Source organism: Petaurus breviceps, unplaced genomic scaffold (genome assembly GCF_028583685.1).
Source record: "Petaurus breviceps papuanus isolate PSGF00001 unplaced genomic scaffold, PetGlider_PUasm1.0 208, whole genome shotgun sequence".
NCBI lineage: Eukaryota > Metazoa > Chordata > Mammalia > Diprotodontia > Petauridae > Petaurus > Petaurus breviceps.
Genome location: NW_027185852.1, coordinates 16,256,382 through 16,271,367, shown reverse-complemented (window position 1 = coordinate 16,271,367; position 14,986 = coordinate 16,256,382). Strand labels below are relative to the sequence as shown.

At 41.4% G+C, this 14,986-nt stretch overlaps 1 protein-coding gene across 8 annotated transcripts in view; it reads left to right on the top strand.

Moving 5' to 3' along the window:
• Positions 1 to 14,986, top strand: part of LOC138165296 (FGGY carbohydrate kinase domain-containing protein-like) — a 545,803-nt gene that overhangs the window by 443,922 nt on the left and 86,895 nt on the right. For all 8 annotated transcript variants that reach the window (XM_069093464.1, XM_069093465.1, XM_069093467.1 and 5 more), the window contains 3 exons: positions 68 to 142; positions 6,855 to 6,975; positions 13,592 to 13,686. In XM_069093464.1, the coding sequence (XP_068949565.1) occupies positions 68 to 142; positions 6,855 to 6,975; positions 13,592 to 13,686 (291 nt within the window). The remainder of the gene's footprint in view (positions 1 to 67; positions 143 to 6,854; positions 6,976 to 13,591; positions 13,687 to 14,986) is intronic.

The window sequence follows — 14,986 nt, the reverse complement described above, 5'->3', positions numbered from 1 at the left end:
TCTCTCTGGCTCTCACTCTCACTCTCCTTCTCTCCTTCTCCCTCTCCCCCTCCTCTAATCCACACAGGTCACAGGATTGAGACTGTCTCAGACCCTTGATGATCTGGCTCTTCTCTACCTGGCCACAGTTCAGGCCATTGCTGTAAGTATCTGAATATCTTTTTTTCTTTTTTAACCAAACATTTAATATCTCTCCCTCTCACTGTCCCACCATGGAAAATGTATTTTAAAAAAATAATAACAAAACTTTTATGACTAACACTTGAGGGCAGGAAAAAAAAAAACCTCTCCCATTGGCCACATCCCAAAAGGTCAGTCTCACTCGTCCATCTGGCAGGAAGTGGGTAAGTTCCCTTAATTGTTAAGTAGTGTTGATGACTTCCATGGAGCTTGATCCAGGGGTTCTCCTTCACATGTCAATCCATCTTTTAGGGGAAAACATCCTGTATTAAACAGGAGCTCACCAGAAAGACTTCTAGCATCTAGCCCACCCACAGTGACAGGTTCCCAAACGTTATTGCCTACTCTGGTAGTAACCCCATGTAACACAAAATCCAAGGACACCAGCCTTGAATGGCCTATTCATTGTTTGACAGTCTTTAGTGTAGATCTGACTTAAGTTCCAAATTTACTTTATGGTAAAGGGAAAAATCAGACTTTGTGTATTCTGTGAACATGACCCACTGTCAGAAAAGCTGAAAAGAAAACACAATATCCATTTTCAAAACAAATAAAAAAGTTTGAATATAATTACATTCCGATTTTATAGGGTTTTGAGGTTTAAAACCATAGAGATGTAAAGGCTTAGAGCTTTCCCTCCAAGAGAATGTAACCTCTTTGAAAAGAGGGCCTGCTTCCTCTTTCTTTGCATCCCTAGGACCTTGCCTCATCTGTGCTTAGTGATTGGTTGATTAGGGACAACTGATCTTTGAAGACTTATTAGGTGTCAGATTTATGGAATCATAAACTGTTAGAGGTTGAAAAGATATATAAGCAGCCTGCTTGTGGGAGTTATTCATCTTTTGGGGTCCTGGGACCCTCTGGCAATCTGGGGAAGCATATAGATGCCTTCTGAAAATGTTTTTAAATGCATAATATAAAGTATGTAGGATTACAAAGGAAACCAATTATATTGAAATAAAATTACCAAAATATATATATATATATATATTTTTTTTTCCAAAAGACAAGTTCTCAGTTGTTTTTGATCTAATTATACCAGAGTTATACCAGAGAGGTTTAGTGACTCATCTGTGACACCAGAAAACCAGAATTTGAATCCTCCTCTTCAGCCTTCAAAAGGGGTGCCCTTTTACATTTTCCTTCATTATCAAGTAACATTTACTAAGTATCTATTCATGCATACTACTGCTAGATGCTATCCAGAGTGGAATATGGTCCACAACCAGTGGAATAATTCAAATAACTTGCATGATTTTATTTCGTTGAATTAAGATAGGGCTAATTAATACAATTAATCAGTCAAAGCAATTGAATTCTTTGGGCATGAAGATACAAGCTAAAACAGACAATGCTGCTGCAGATCATCTTGCCAAAGAAAGGCAAGACAAAAAAAGAGCACATTGTGAATCAACCACAGATAAAATCAGTTCCACATCTAGAGGAGGAAGGCATCTCTGAGGCCACTGAGTCCAACAGCCCTCCTTTTACAGATGAAGACCCTCAAGCCCAGGGAAGCTGTGACAGAATCCTGGAATCATGAATTTAGAGAGGGAGCATCCATCAGAGAACAATTAATCCAATTTCCTCATTTTACAAATCAGGGAATTGAGGCCCAGTTAGGTCAAAGGTCTTGCCCAAGATAACAGTCAGGAATAGTAATGAGACTGCTTTCTGTTCTGAGCCAGCTAAGGGTGGGGATAGATTTCATCAGGTATATAATAAAGACACTAGTAATCCTTATCCTGACTCCCATTCCCAGTATCAAATCGAGTCCCCAGAGAATGGTGAGTTTCATCTTCCCCTCATTGATTTAGGGCAACTTCTAGGGCAAGCCCCCATTCAGTTTGCTCCCCAGAAATATCAATCACCAGGGTCTACTATCCCCATATCATTTCCCATTCCCAGTGATCAGTACCCAATGTTCAGTTTAACCAGTCAATTTCTTCTTGATATTATACATTAATATCAGCTTTTTCAAAAAGGTATTTATTGAAAAGACATAACAAGGCCCAAAGTATTATAATATACAGCCAAAATGGGGCAAACTCTTCTTTCTACAGCTTGACCCTGGGAAAAGTGGATTCAAGCACACCTACAAACATTTTTCCCACAGGTCCAGCATAGAGGTCAGAGCTGTTACCCATGATGACTTGGCTGCCAAGCAGATTCTATTGCATAGCTAAGTTAAACAGGTTGGGTTGGAGCTTTCCCAGGTCCTTCTGATCTTTTTGAGGTCTTATAAGGCCTTGAACAAAAGGAAAAAAGGACATATATGGTCGCTCTGTCACAGATGGAGGTTATGAGCTTACAGAGAAGTGCACCCCTCCATCTACCCTCTGAACTCAGAGAGTTGTCCTTATATCTTCAGACCAGGGAGAAAAAGAAAGGTAAATTTCTCCCTTGGAGCATTTAGAATGTCCCCTCAATTTCTCCTGTGCTCAGTCAGTGACTTTGCCTCAGTTAATCCATTAACATCAATTGGGATTTTTCCCCCCAAAGACATATTTATAGAAAAGATATAACAAGACCCAAAGCATAGAAACATAAATCCAAAACAGGGTGCACACTTCCTTCTACAGTTTGGCCCCAGGCAGAGTGGACTCAAACCTATAGAGGCAGCTACAAACATTCTAGCAGCTGAAAACAGTCAAAGGCTTTGCATCATCACGTAATAGGTAGGCAGGAAACAATCACAGAATCCTTATGTAGACTTTGAAGTAGAGGGCAGGATCTTCTATTACACATGTCTGGAATTAGACTCCCAAAGCATCCTTGGGCATTGGCACCAGATAGCAGTGATTTCCCATCCTTGAAGGATTGCATTCTGGACTGATAAATTCTTCAATTCAACAGTGGCTCAGTGGGAAAGGTCTTCAAAGCCCATCTAGTCCAAAAGAATATAACAGTGCCATTATCTCCATATTCCTAAACTCTATGCCTCTCCTTATATTAGCTTTTTGGAAGCCCTCACACCACTGACAAACACAGGCTCCATATTCCATTAAAATCTCTTGATCTCTTCTAACAAACAACCGGTTATTTTCAAATAAACTTCACCTCACATTGGAAGTGGAGGGTAAAAACAGTCACTTGAATTCCATGCCCGAACTAAAGAAGTCATGACTTTATCTTCAGTTTATATCTGGGCAGGCTACATGGAGAAGGTGAGTGAAAGGAAATTTATTAGTCTTTTTTTTTAACTTTTCAACATTACATTTTGGAAATAGTTTTCATGATTGTTTGGGCCAAGAGAAAATCAGTAATCCAGACCTGGATTGTCTCATCATTATTCTTTCTGAAAGAATATTATTGAAGGAATGAAGGAAGCCTAGAGCTTTATAAATGCAGTCAATTTAAAGCAAGAGAAAGAACCAGTTCTGTTTTTCAAGTCCCACACACTCTGAAAATCAATTGTCTACTTAATGTACTTATCATAAGTGGCACATAGGGGTATTAACAACTTCGTATTTAGGCTATCCATTGTCTTAATGACCTTTAAAATATCATTGTAGGGAGGCTTTTAAGAGAAAGGCTTTTAGATAGGACTTTATTGTAGAGTAATTTGAATTACTGTGAGTACAATTCATTTTGGAAAAGTATCTGTGTGTGCTGACCTTTAAGCAAAATGATGATGGTTTTAATGAAGCATGGAGATAACAGATACATTTCCCAGGACGGTAAATGGAGTAAAATAACATTCTGCTTCACCAGCTGAGAACAATAAGCCAGCACCTATTTATTGTTGACAAGCTGAAATTGAACAAATTCCTCCTTTGGACAGTATCAGCAATTGGGTTGTTAGTATTCTGTAGGAATGGGACATAATGAATGAGGATTGTAATTAAAGGTACATGGAATTGTATGGAACCTTTCAAGTTAAAAAAAAATGAAACCAGCTTAATTGAAAATCTTGCCAAACAATAGCTTTTGTCTATAGGCTGTTAATCTATAGTTTTCTTTTCAGCAGTAAACCTTTTAAAAGAAAAAAAAATACAATTTGCATTTGAAGCCCCCAGATTTGCATTTTCTTCATGATGGGATTAAATTAACTTTTTTTTCCCCCATAGTGCAATAGACTAATTTTAATTTAAATTTTTCCCTGATTAAAACATCTTTTCCAGGCAGGTAAACACACAACAATTTTCCCACAATTGTCTTTTTTGGTGCATTTATTGAGCAGGAGGAATGTTACAGGCTTGGATCCATGAGGCTTGAAGAAGAATAGGAATTCATTCAACAGTTAGACACCACCACAATCTTGACCATAACCAGAGATGAACATTCAGATGGCAAATCAAGAATGTTTATCAAGTACCACTGATTTCAGAGGCTATGCTTTAAGAACATGTACATTCAAAACTGAGACTTTTCCCTCAAAAAGATTGACTACATTCTGTAGGAATAAGAAAAGAGAATGCAGAAGTATGTACAGAGTAGTGTTAATGGTTGGGAGGGATCAAGAAAGCGCTGTGTAGTAGCAATGCTGGGGCTTTACTTTGAAGGAAGTTGGGAGCTCTTGAAGGAGAAGATGAGAAGGCACCCCAAACAGGGCAGATGCCTGTGCAAAAGTATGGAGAATGAGAGGTGATGTCAAAGTCACCATTCACCACCTACTATGAGGCAGGCATTCTCCCCATGCTAAGTACTGGGATACAAAAAGACTAAGACATTTCCTTTCCTTTAGGAGACTACATTCTGAAGGGCAAGATAACATGTAAACAACTAGGTACATACTTTTGTTGTGTTCAGTCATTTCAATAGCGTTGGACTCTTTGTGATCCCATAACAGATTGGCTATGGGGGGAGAGGGAGGGAGTCTCTCATAGGATTAGAAGAAGAAAACAAGATTATGAGCCTGGGTGACTGGGATGGTGGTCTCCTCAAAAGCAAAAGCAAAGTTTAGAAGAGGGGATGATTTGGAGAGAAAGATAATAAGTTCTGATTTGGCATGTTGAGTCTAGATGTGTTGTTTACATTTGGGAAGATTATTTTTATAGCTGGGAGACCAAGCAATTAACCAACAAGAATTTATTAAATACCTACTACTATTTATTAAATACTATTAAATAACTACTTATTAAATAAATACTATAAAAATACCACTATTTATTAAATACTAAATTCAATTTATTAAATGCCAGACTGTCTGTGCCCAGTGCTGAGAATACAAAAGATGATGAATGAAACAGTTCATATTCACATCTAGTTTGGGGGGAAGAAAAGAGGGAAGGAAGGAAGGAAGGAAGGAAGGAAGGAAGGAAGGAAGGAAGGAAGGAAGGAAGGAAGGAAGGAAGGAAGGATATTTACTAGACTTTTGCAAGATGTAATTGAGATTAGGGAAAAATGGTTTGCTCAATGTATCACTTAGCATTATTGAGGGCTGAAGGGACACACGGTTCAAGTGCAGATTTGGTGTCCACTCAAGAGTGGGAGAAATGAAGGTCCCCAGGACTTTGGAAATACATGAATTTGAATAAGAACCACCAGGGATCAGAAGGGTCACACACTCCATGGATGAAATACAGATATTGTAGCTATAATGAAATGCAAAGTGATGAAAGTTCCCCCTTTGCTGAAATTATACCCCCTCCACATTGTGGGGGCTTTAGGGGCACAGTGCCCCCGCCATGTGATCTGGAAAATCTGCATAAAATTTTTGATCTTCCCTTTATACCACAGAAGGTCTGAATTTCTTCTTTTTCTTTCATGGGCTGTTTACAGCACCTTGTAAAATCTGAGTTAAATATTTCATCCTAGTCTTTGCTTTACCTGTTGACCTTCATGCGTCATCGGTGGCCTCTACAAAACTCCCCCAAATTCCCATTTAATTTCTGATAACAACCTGAGATATATGGAAACCGTGATGGGGAAAGTTTCAATGAGGAAAGGATAGTTGTATTTCAGTATAAAGTTGACAACTCAGGTTCACTCCCCCCAAATTCTCAAATGTTCACTTCATCACCAAAGTGTTTATCCAGGACATTCGGCTCAGTCCCTGAACACTCAGGATGGGCCAGGCTTCCCTGTACATAGATTGTGGCCCTGGAAACTCAGCCATTAGACCCTGCTCTTGGTACCGGGGTCCTCCAAGAGTTAGGTTCAGAAGTTTACATTTCTGGTCAGTAACATTGTGGAAAGCCCCAGCTGACCTGCTCTCAACAAGTGTCCATTACCTGATATGCCTCACTGGATCTTGCTAATGAACCTCTTCCTTTCAAAGGAACATCAAGTTATCTTCAAGTTTCTTGAGATCTTTGAGCCTCATTTATAAAATGAGAGAGAGGAACAATATGATCTCTAAGGCCCCTCCCAGCCCTGATATTCCCAGTTCTAAGTGGCCTCCCCCCCCTTTAGTTCTTACATTCCCTGTGTTCATGCCCCTCCCAGCCCTGACATTCCCTGTTCTCAGGCCCCTCTCAGCTCTGACATTTGCATGTTAAGATTTAAGATCCTTCCATTCTTTAACATTCAGGTTGTTTCATCTCTGACATTCTCTGTTTCTTTGAATGTATGTCTTAAATCCCCATTCTGTGAATTGACTTTCTTGGGTTACCTCTGCCCCTGTTTGCCCTGGGATGTTGTGTTAAATGGGTGTGTGAACATTGGAGGATTTGTTCTGCTTTCTTCTCTTCTTTATCACCAGTGATGCCATCTCTGGTTTGCCCTTTTAGCTTGGCACGCGCCATATTCTGGAGACAATGGAGGCAGCCGGCCATTCAATCAGCACCTTGTTTCTCTGTGGGGGTCTCAGCAAGAACCCTCTTTTTGTCCAGATGCATGCTGACATCACTGGTAAGTCTGGGAGAGATGGAAAGACCCAATTTGTCATGGGTCCATGGGACAGGGTGAGAGTTAAGGTTCCTGATGTACTGAGCCCAACTCCCCCACCCCTGGCCCACTTGGGTTCTGCTTTTCTTGACAAAACTCTCTAGAAACTCTTCAAAATTCTAGATTTTAAGCTGGAAGGCACTTCAGCAGCTGTTGAGTCCAAACCCTACACTTTGCAAATGGGGAGACTGAGGCCCAGATAGATTCAGTGACAATCTGAGGATTTGAACCTGGTACTTCTGACTCCAAATCAACCATTCTTTCTATTGCCCTGTGTTGTGGTTGCATCTATTTTTTTTTCTATTTTATATTTCTTTATCTGTGTACATATTGCCCCTCCCCAACACTCTTTTCCCTAATTGGAATGCTCAGGGTAAGCTACTTGAGGGCTTTTGTCATTATATTTCCTCCTAGGAATCTTAAAGTTTCCCTTTGTGTGCCTTTGCCTGCCTTGTAGACTCATGAACACAGGGCCCGAAGCAGCTTGGCATCATAGAAAAGGTACTGGGTTAGGGGCTCACCAATACAATCACAAGTCAGCCCCCAGCACTCCCCCCCCCCAAAAAAAGTAAGCTAAACACTAGGAGAGAGGCCTATGATCTGATGATCTCCACCTTCCACCATCTCATAAGCTACTGTGCAAGAAACTCCATGATGAGCTCATGAGGAAAGGCCAAAGCAGGTGTTCAGTCACGCGAGAACCCCTGGACGTTCACCGTACAGTGACCAGAAACAGTCAGGGAAGAAGGACTCCTCCCATGGTGAAATCTCTTTCCTACAGGCTTCTCTTAACTGATGGCTTGTGATCCAAAGACCCAAGGGTTGAGGCTGGGTCTAAGACTGGAAAGTAGAGCTGGGTTTCAAGTCAGCAAGTATTTATTAAACATCTACTATGTACCAGGCTCAATGCTGAGCACGAGGGGTATGACAAAAGACAAAAACCAGTCCCCGCTCGGGAGAAACACACAGTCTGGTGGGGAGACAACATGTAAACAACTGTGAACAAATAACACGTATACAGGGCAAATTGGAGATAATGGTGGAGGTAAAGCTCTAAGATTCAGGGAGACCAGAATGTGGGACATCAGGTGAGACCTGAGTGACAAACCAGGAGGGACAGATGAGGCAAAGGTTGCAGGCGGTGAAAATGCTTAGAGAATTGTGTCTGAGAAGTGAGGGGTATGTAAGAAGACTGAAATGGAGGGGCCAGGTGATGAAGGGCCTTGAAGGCTAAACAGAGGGTTTTATATTTGATGCTAGAGGTTAAGGGGGGGTCAATGGAGACTATTCAATAGGGAGAATTTGAACCCAGGTCCTTAGATGTCAAAGCCAATGCTTCTGCCCCAACTTCACACTATCCCCATCCATAGAAGCCCCATTGGGTTTGTTAATGGCTTTCCCCAGGATCAGGCCTACTTGCTGAATTCAGTTGTTTTCCTTAAGAATGGTCTGTCTAATTCTGATAAAATTGTAAACTAGAATTTGGTCTTTACTGTGTTGACTTCCAGTCCTCTACCAGCCTAAATGGACTCTACCGTAATGCTGGCAGGCAGAGAGATGGAGATCAGCCACAGGTGAGCCCCCATTACACAATGACCTGGGGCAGCCTGGACCAGGACCTCAGTTAGTCCAGTGAGATCAATATCAAGCAATCACTCTCCTTTATTAGAATCCAGAGGAACATAAGACCCATTTTACTGCAGAGAATCTCAGCTTTGGAAACTTCTCTGGGGACTGAAATAAGAGCTCTATTAATAGGTATTTGGGTTAAAATGTAAACTGGAATTCTTGGGCTGGAGCTAATGACCAGATACAGTCCAGCACAAAGGGCCCTTTTTTCTGGGCTTGGAATTCCCCTCCCTTTGTAAGGACATTGACTGACAGAGGAATGGCAAAGTTCATCTGCCTTCAAATGCTCTTCGTTCTGCTTAACTCATTAGTCTATCAGATAAAATAACTAGAATTCCAGAAGTCTCTCCCATCCCTTCCCCCATCCACCCCAATTCTTTGGAGAAAAGACCAGATTTGAAAGCAGCACTGTGGAAGGCCAGGCCTCATTACTCACACCAGTCAGAAACCAGCAGATACTGACTCTTGTCTCCTAATAGCTTCACTGCTCAAGTTTTCTCAGGGAAAAAGAGGGATATCAAATTGGCAAATGCCCTCTCCAGCACACCCACAGAAAAAGAGACAGTAGAGTTCTGAAACCCACTGGAAAATGGCTTCTGACATGCAGAACCCTGCACATGCTGAGTCTCAGAATCAGCTTGGTGGTCAAGGAAAGCAGTTACTATCATTGACAATTAAAAAGAATGATCTGGTCCTTTTAGGATGAAGATGGTAAGGACAGTATGATATTCATGATGATGAAGATGATGATGATGGTGATGCACAGCTAAATATTGCTTTTTGTTCTAGACTGTAATTTTCATGAATGTGGGGGGTTTCCTGGTGTGGGAATTCCCCCTACCACTGTGCATTGGCAGCTTATCTAAAACTTTGAGTATTAGAAGGTGTAATGAATAGAGACATAAGCTTAGAGTCAAATAGTCCTGGATTCAAATCTTTCCTTAGACAAGTAGTAGTTCTATGGACTGGACCATTAGCTTAACCTGGAAAATGTGGATAACAATAGCTTCTTCACCTGGAAAGCGGGAATAATAAGATTAGCTACTTGACAAAGCAATTACAAAGACTAAATATCACATGTAAAAGGTTTTGCAAAGCTTGAAGTAGCCACACGAGTGCCAATTATTATTTGTATTATTGTTAGTGCCTGGACCCCAACATGGGGCTGTCATTTTGATCTTTGAGCATGAAGAACAAAAACAACCCATCAAGATGGGTAGGGAGTTCCCAGGGCACTGAGCAGTAAAGTGAATTACCTCTGGTCACACACAGCCAGTTGTTGTCAGAGGCAGGATTCGTACTCAGGTCTTTCCTGGAGTCCTAAGACCAGTCCTTTAGCCAATGTGCTGTGAATGTCACAGCTGGGCTTGAGTTCAAATCTTTGCTCTGATATTTACTATATTAATGACGTCAGAAAGGCCATGTTTCCCTAGGCCTCAGTTTCATTACCTCTAAAATGAGGGAGTCAGTATAAAGGTTCTATAACAGCCAGATCTACTCAGTCATTCAGTAAATATTTATTAAGCTTTATTAAGTACCACGTGCCAGGTACTGGATATACAAAGAAAGGGAAAAGACAGTCCCTATTTTCAAAAATTGGCCATCTAATGGGAGACAGAACATGTAAACAATTATCTACAAATGGTATGCAGGACAAACTGGAAATGGTCAAGAGCCAGAAGGTATTAGAGTTCAGGGACATCGGGAAAGGCTTCCCAATGCCTCTCTCTGTATCACTGTGGCTAATCTGCTTGTCTCTCTGGCCCTCTGTTTCCCAGACACAGTCGGAGGTGCTGGGCCTACATGACTTCCAAGATCTCATCTGTTGTAGTACAGTAGAAATAGGGATAGATCTGGGGACAGAGGACCTGAGTTCAAATCATGGCTCCACCATTTTCTACTTGCGTGTCCTTAGACAAATTATTTTCTCTCTCTGGCTCTCAGTTTCCTCATCTATAAAATGAAAGCATTGAACTGGATGACCTTGAAGTTATCTTTCAGATGTAAGTCAGTACTCTTGGTTCCTCCATTAATTAACAATTGGAAGAAATGTCTAGTTCACAAATAGTAACTCTACTGTTTCCTCCATTGACTCTCTGATGTATCAGTGACTTTTTGCCCTGGCACCTCTGTTTTAGAGCTGCCTTGTTCTAATGGTGCTGGCCCTCCAAACAGACATTTGTTATATCAAGGTAGAACAATCTTTCTTAGGGACAGATCTTTGCCAACATGATGGAGGTCAGAGCAAGGGATTCTTGTTTCGATTTTCTAAGTGTGCTTGGCTGAAAGTGTCCCTGGAATCTTCCGTGGCTGGAATTCTTTCTTAATCCCCTAGTTGAGGGATCTGAGTAAGGACTAGGTTATAACTCAGTAAAAACACCCAGCTCTCTAGGCCTTTCAGGATTATGGAGGATTTTCTCAGAGGACACAGAGTCTCTGAAACCTTGGGCTGGGTCTGTATGATTATATCCATTCTGCAGAAGGGGCAGAAACCTGAGGGAGGTCACATAGCTGTAAGAGTTCCAACCCAAATGTACTCAGACTTGTCCTGTTTTCCACCCTACTGCCCTGGAATGAGATCCCTTGGAGAGTTTTGCACCTTAAAGAGAGATTTCGCAGAACAAAGAACAGAGATATCTCTTAAGGCTATCTTGTTTTGCTTGGTCCAGAAGGGGAAAAGAATGAGCCCTTACTATGTTCCAGCACTGTGCTAAGCACTTTACAACTACCATGTTCTCTGAGCCTCACAACAATCCTGTGAGGTAGGTGCTACTATGGCCTCTATTTTACAGTTCAGGAAACTGAGGCAAACAGAGGCTAACTTGTTCACAGTCACACAAGTGTCAGAGACAGGATTGAACTCAGATCTTCCTGACTCCAGACCTAGTATTCTAACCACTGCACCACCTATCCTTGACCCCTTAATTGTTAGAGGATTATAGATTTAGAGTTAATTAATCCCTTCTTTTTGGAGATGTGCAAACTGAGACATAAAGCAGTTAAGTGATTTCCCTAGGGCAAAAGTTTCCAAACTTTTTGGTCTTAGGACATTTTTGATTTTTTAGAAAATGGATAAATTTCTATTAATTGCTTAAAAAAACACACCACATTTTCTTCCAATATTCCTCCTCATCTCCCTCCAAGAAAGTCATCCTGTAGAACAAATAGAACTTTCTTAAAAGAAAGAAGAGGAAAAGCCATCATATTAACTAGCACCTCCAAAAAAATCTGAAAACATCTGCATTCTAAACCGTTTGTGTACCTCCCACCTCTGCAAGCCCTTTACATGCTTCAAAATTACTGAGAACTCAAAGAGCTTTTGTTTATGGGGGGCTATAGATATTGATATTTAGAAATTAAAATTCATATATTCCAAAATAGCCGTTGGTTAATCCATTTAAAAATAAGAATAAACTTATTATACATTAACATAAATAACATTTTTGTGAAAAAATATTTCCCCAAAAAGAATTAATGAGAAGATTGGCATTGTTTTCCATATTTTTTTGCAAATCTCTAGAATGTCTGCCTTAATAGAAGACAGCTGATTCCTCCTCTCTGCTTCTGCATTTAATCTGTTGCAATATGGTGTTTTGGTTGAAGTAGAATGCAGAATATCTGACCTCATGTAGAAGGGTGGAGTATTTTAACGGGTGAATAATAGTTTAATATTATTATGAAAATGGTCTGGATCCCATGGATCCCTTCCAAGGATCTTGGGTCCCCCCTGGGGTTCTGTGTTTTGAGAACCACTAGCCCAGGGAGACATAGGCACTAAGACTGGAGCACAAGTGTTCCTGGTTCAGTCCAGTGCCCTGCATGCTATCATAGTCATAGCTACGGATGACAAAGGGACTCGGGAGTTATTTAATTCAACTTTTTCAATTCATAGATGAAGAAACTAAGACCAAAAAAAGATTGACTTTCCCAACAACACACGTAGCAAATGGCCAAGTTAAACCCAAGATACCCACGATTCCGTCCATGTATTCCCTATTCTAATTACATTGATTTCAATACCCAGTCATGGACACATGGCCTGCTACTTTTATCTTCTGCTAATTATTACCCAAAATCCTTGGTCTTCCTCTACACACCACCACCAAGTCTTCATCCCTAGGTAACATCCACTGCATTATTTCTGTCTTTCTATTACATAGCCACTAGTTCAGAGGCCATTGAGTCCAATGACCTCATTTTGCAGCTTAGTCAACTGAGGCACAATGTAGTCAAGTGACTTGCCCAGGTCACAGAGCTGTGACACCTCTGAGCTAGAATTAGAACCCAGATCTCCATGACACAAAGTCTTGTACCCTCTCTGTAATGTCCTGCGCCTCCCCAGGGAAGGAGTTGCTATTGTGTTCTTTTTGCTCCTGGGTTTCTTTGTTTTCTTTTGTTTTGCTTTTGGTCTTGAGTTTGTTTGGGGGTGGGTTTTTTTGGCCTTTGTGTCTCTAACACCCAGATAAGTACTTGGTGTATAGGAGGTGTTCAACTGAATCTTATCTAATTGGATCGAATTCCAGCGTGGCACAGTTCAAAAACAAAACAAAACAGACAAACTTGGTTTAGAGTTAGGAGAATTTGGTACAAATACTGCTTTGACTGACAACTGCTAATCTCTTTGGGTCTCAGTTTCCACATCTGTAAAATAAGGGGTTGGAAAAGAGGCATTAAGTTACTTCTCCAGGCCTTGTTTTCCTAATCTGTAAAATGGGCCTGTCATATTGGAGGCCTCCAAAGTCTCTGCCAGCTTCAGATCTGGGATGCCATGCACAATCCCAGTAGCACAGACAGGGAGCTCCTTCAGCGCTAGACATCTCCAGGAGCACAACAGAGGAAGGATTGTCTGAGCCCTGACTGCCGTTTGCCCTGAGGTTGGGGGCAAGGTGGGGAGGGAGGTTGCCGCTCCCTCTTCCTTCTTTCTTACCAAGCTGTTCCCTGTTCTGCCCAGGCTTGCCTGTGGTCCTTTCCCAAGAGGTGGAGTCTGTCTTGGTGGGAGCTGCTATATTGGGAGCCTGTGCCTCTGGGGATTTCACTTCGGTCCAGGTACGTGCCTGCCCAGGGGCAGGGCCTGGCCCCGGGCCTGTCTCTGCTCTCTGGCTGTCAACAGCCTTTCTGGGCTCTTTGAGAGTTTGCAAAACACTGGCAAGGGTATCATTAAGAAGGAGAGGCCACAGCCCAAGGAGGAACACCGCCTTCCTGCCTCAGGCACCTTGATTGCTGCTGGCCCTGGATCTTCTCCCCACCCTACACACACACTACAAACCACACCACACACACACACACACTCACACTCACACACACCCTTATTTGTTTTGCATTTTCAGAAATCTCTTTGTTTTCTTATGCCATGACATGTGCCATTCTAAATGTCCCTATCATTGTCCTCATCGGGTTCCTGTAAAGAACATGTTCTAGGAACCTTAAAATATTCTAGAAATGTTGAATTCTGGTTATTTAAATATACAACATGAATTATATACACATGTGTTTGTGTGTATATGTACAAATATAGGTCATACCTCCATTTTAGGTGATCTGGACATTGCAGCAAAGCCCCAATAGAGAATATATACATACATGCATATATACACACATACGTTTATAGTTATGTGTATATCTACATATATGACCTCTAGCCATCTCTATCATCTAATTACATGTGTCTCCTCCTCTTCTCTGTCTCTTTCTCTCTGGCATGTGTACACAGCACTCTCTCTTGCTCTGCATCCCGCAAACAAACATTGTTGCTGGGTCCAACATAATGAATACTGTTTATCTAGCATGGACGGTATTATTTAGTGCTTCCTCTTTGTTAGTGCTATTAAAGGACCATGGGATCTCCCAGAGGTGGGAAAGAAAGAACAGGAGGAGAGAAAGAAAGAGACAGAGACAGCCTCAAACACATTTTACAGATAGGATCCCCGCTCAAGCAAGTGGGACAGACAGTCCTGGAAGGGGGGACCTTGCCTTCTAATGAGGGAAGACAACAATCAGAAAAAGCAGTTGGAAGAAGAGAGCATATTCTTATAGGATATAGGAGGGAACCTGAACGAAGGGTCCTGGAGGATCCTGCAAAAACTCACCTAAGAGAAAAAAGGGGAGGAAAGAAAGAGAGAGAAGGAGAAACAGAGAGAAAAGGAGGAGGAAGAGGAAAAGGAGAAGAAGGAAGAGAAGAAAAGGAAAGAAAGAAAAAAGGAAGAGGTAAAGAAAGTACAAAAAAGGAAGGAAGGAAAGAGAGAAAAAGAACAAAGAAACGAAGAAAGAAAAAAAAAGAAAGAAGAGGAAGGAAGGAAGGAAGGAAGGAAGGAAGGAAGGAAGGAAGGAAGGAAGGAAGGAAGGAAGG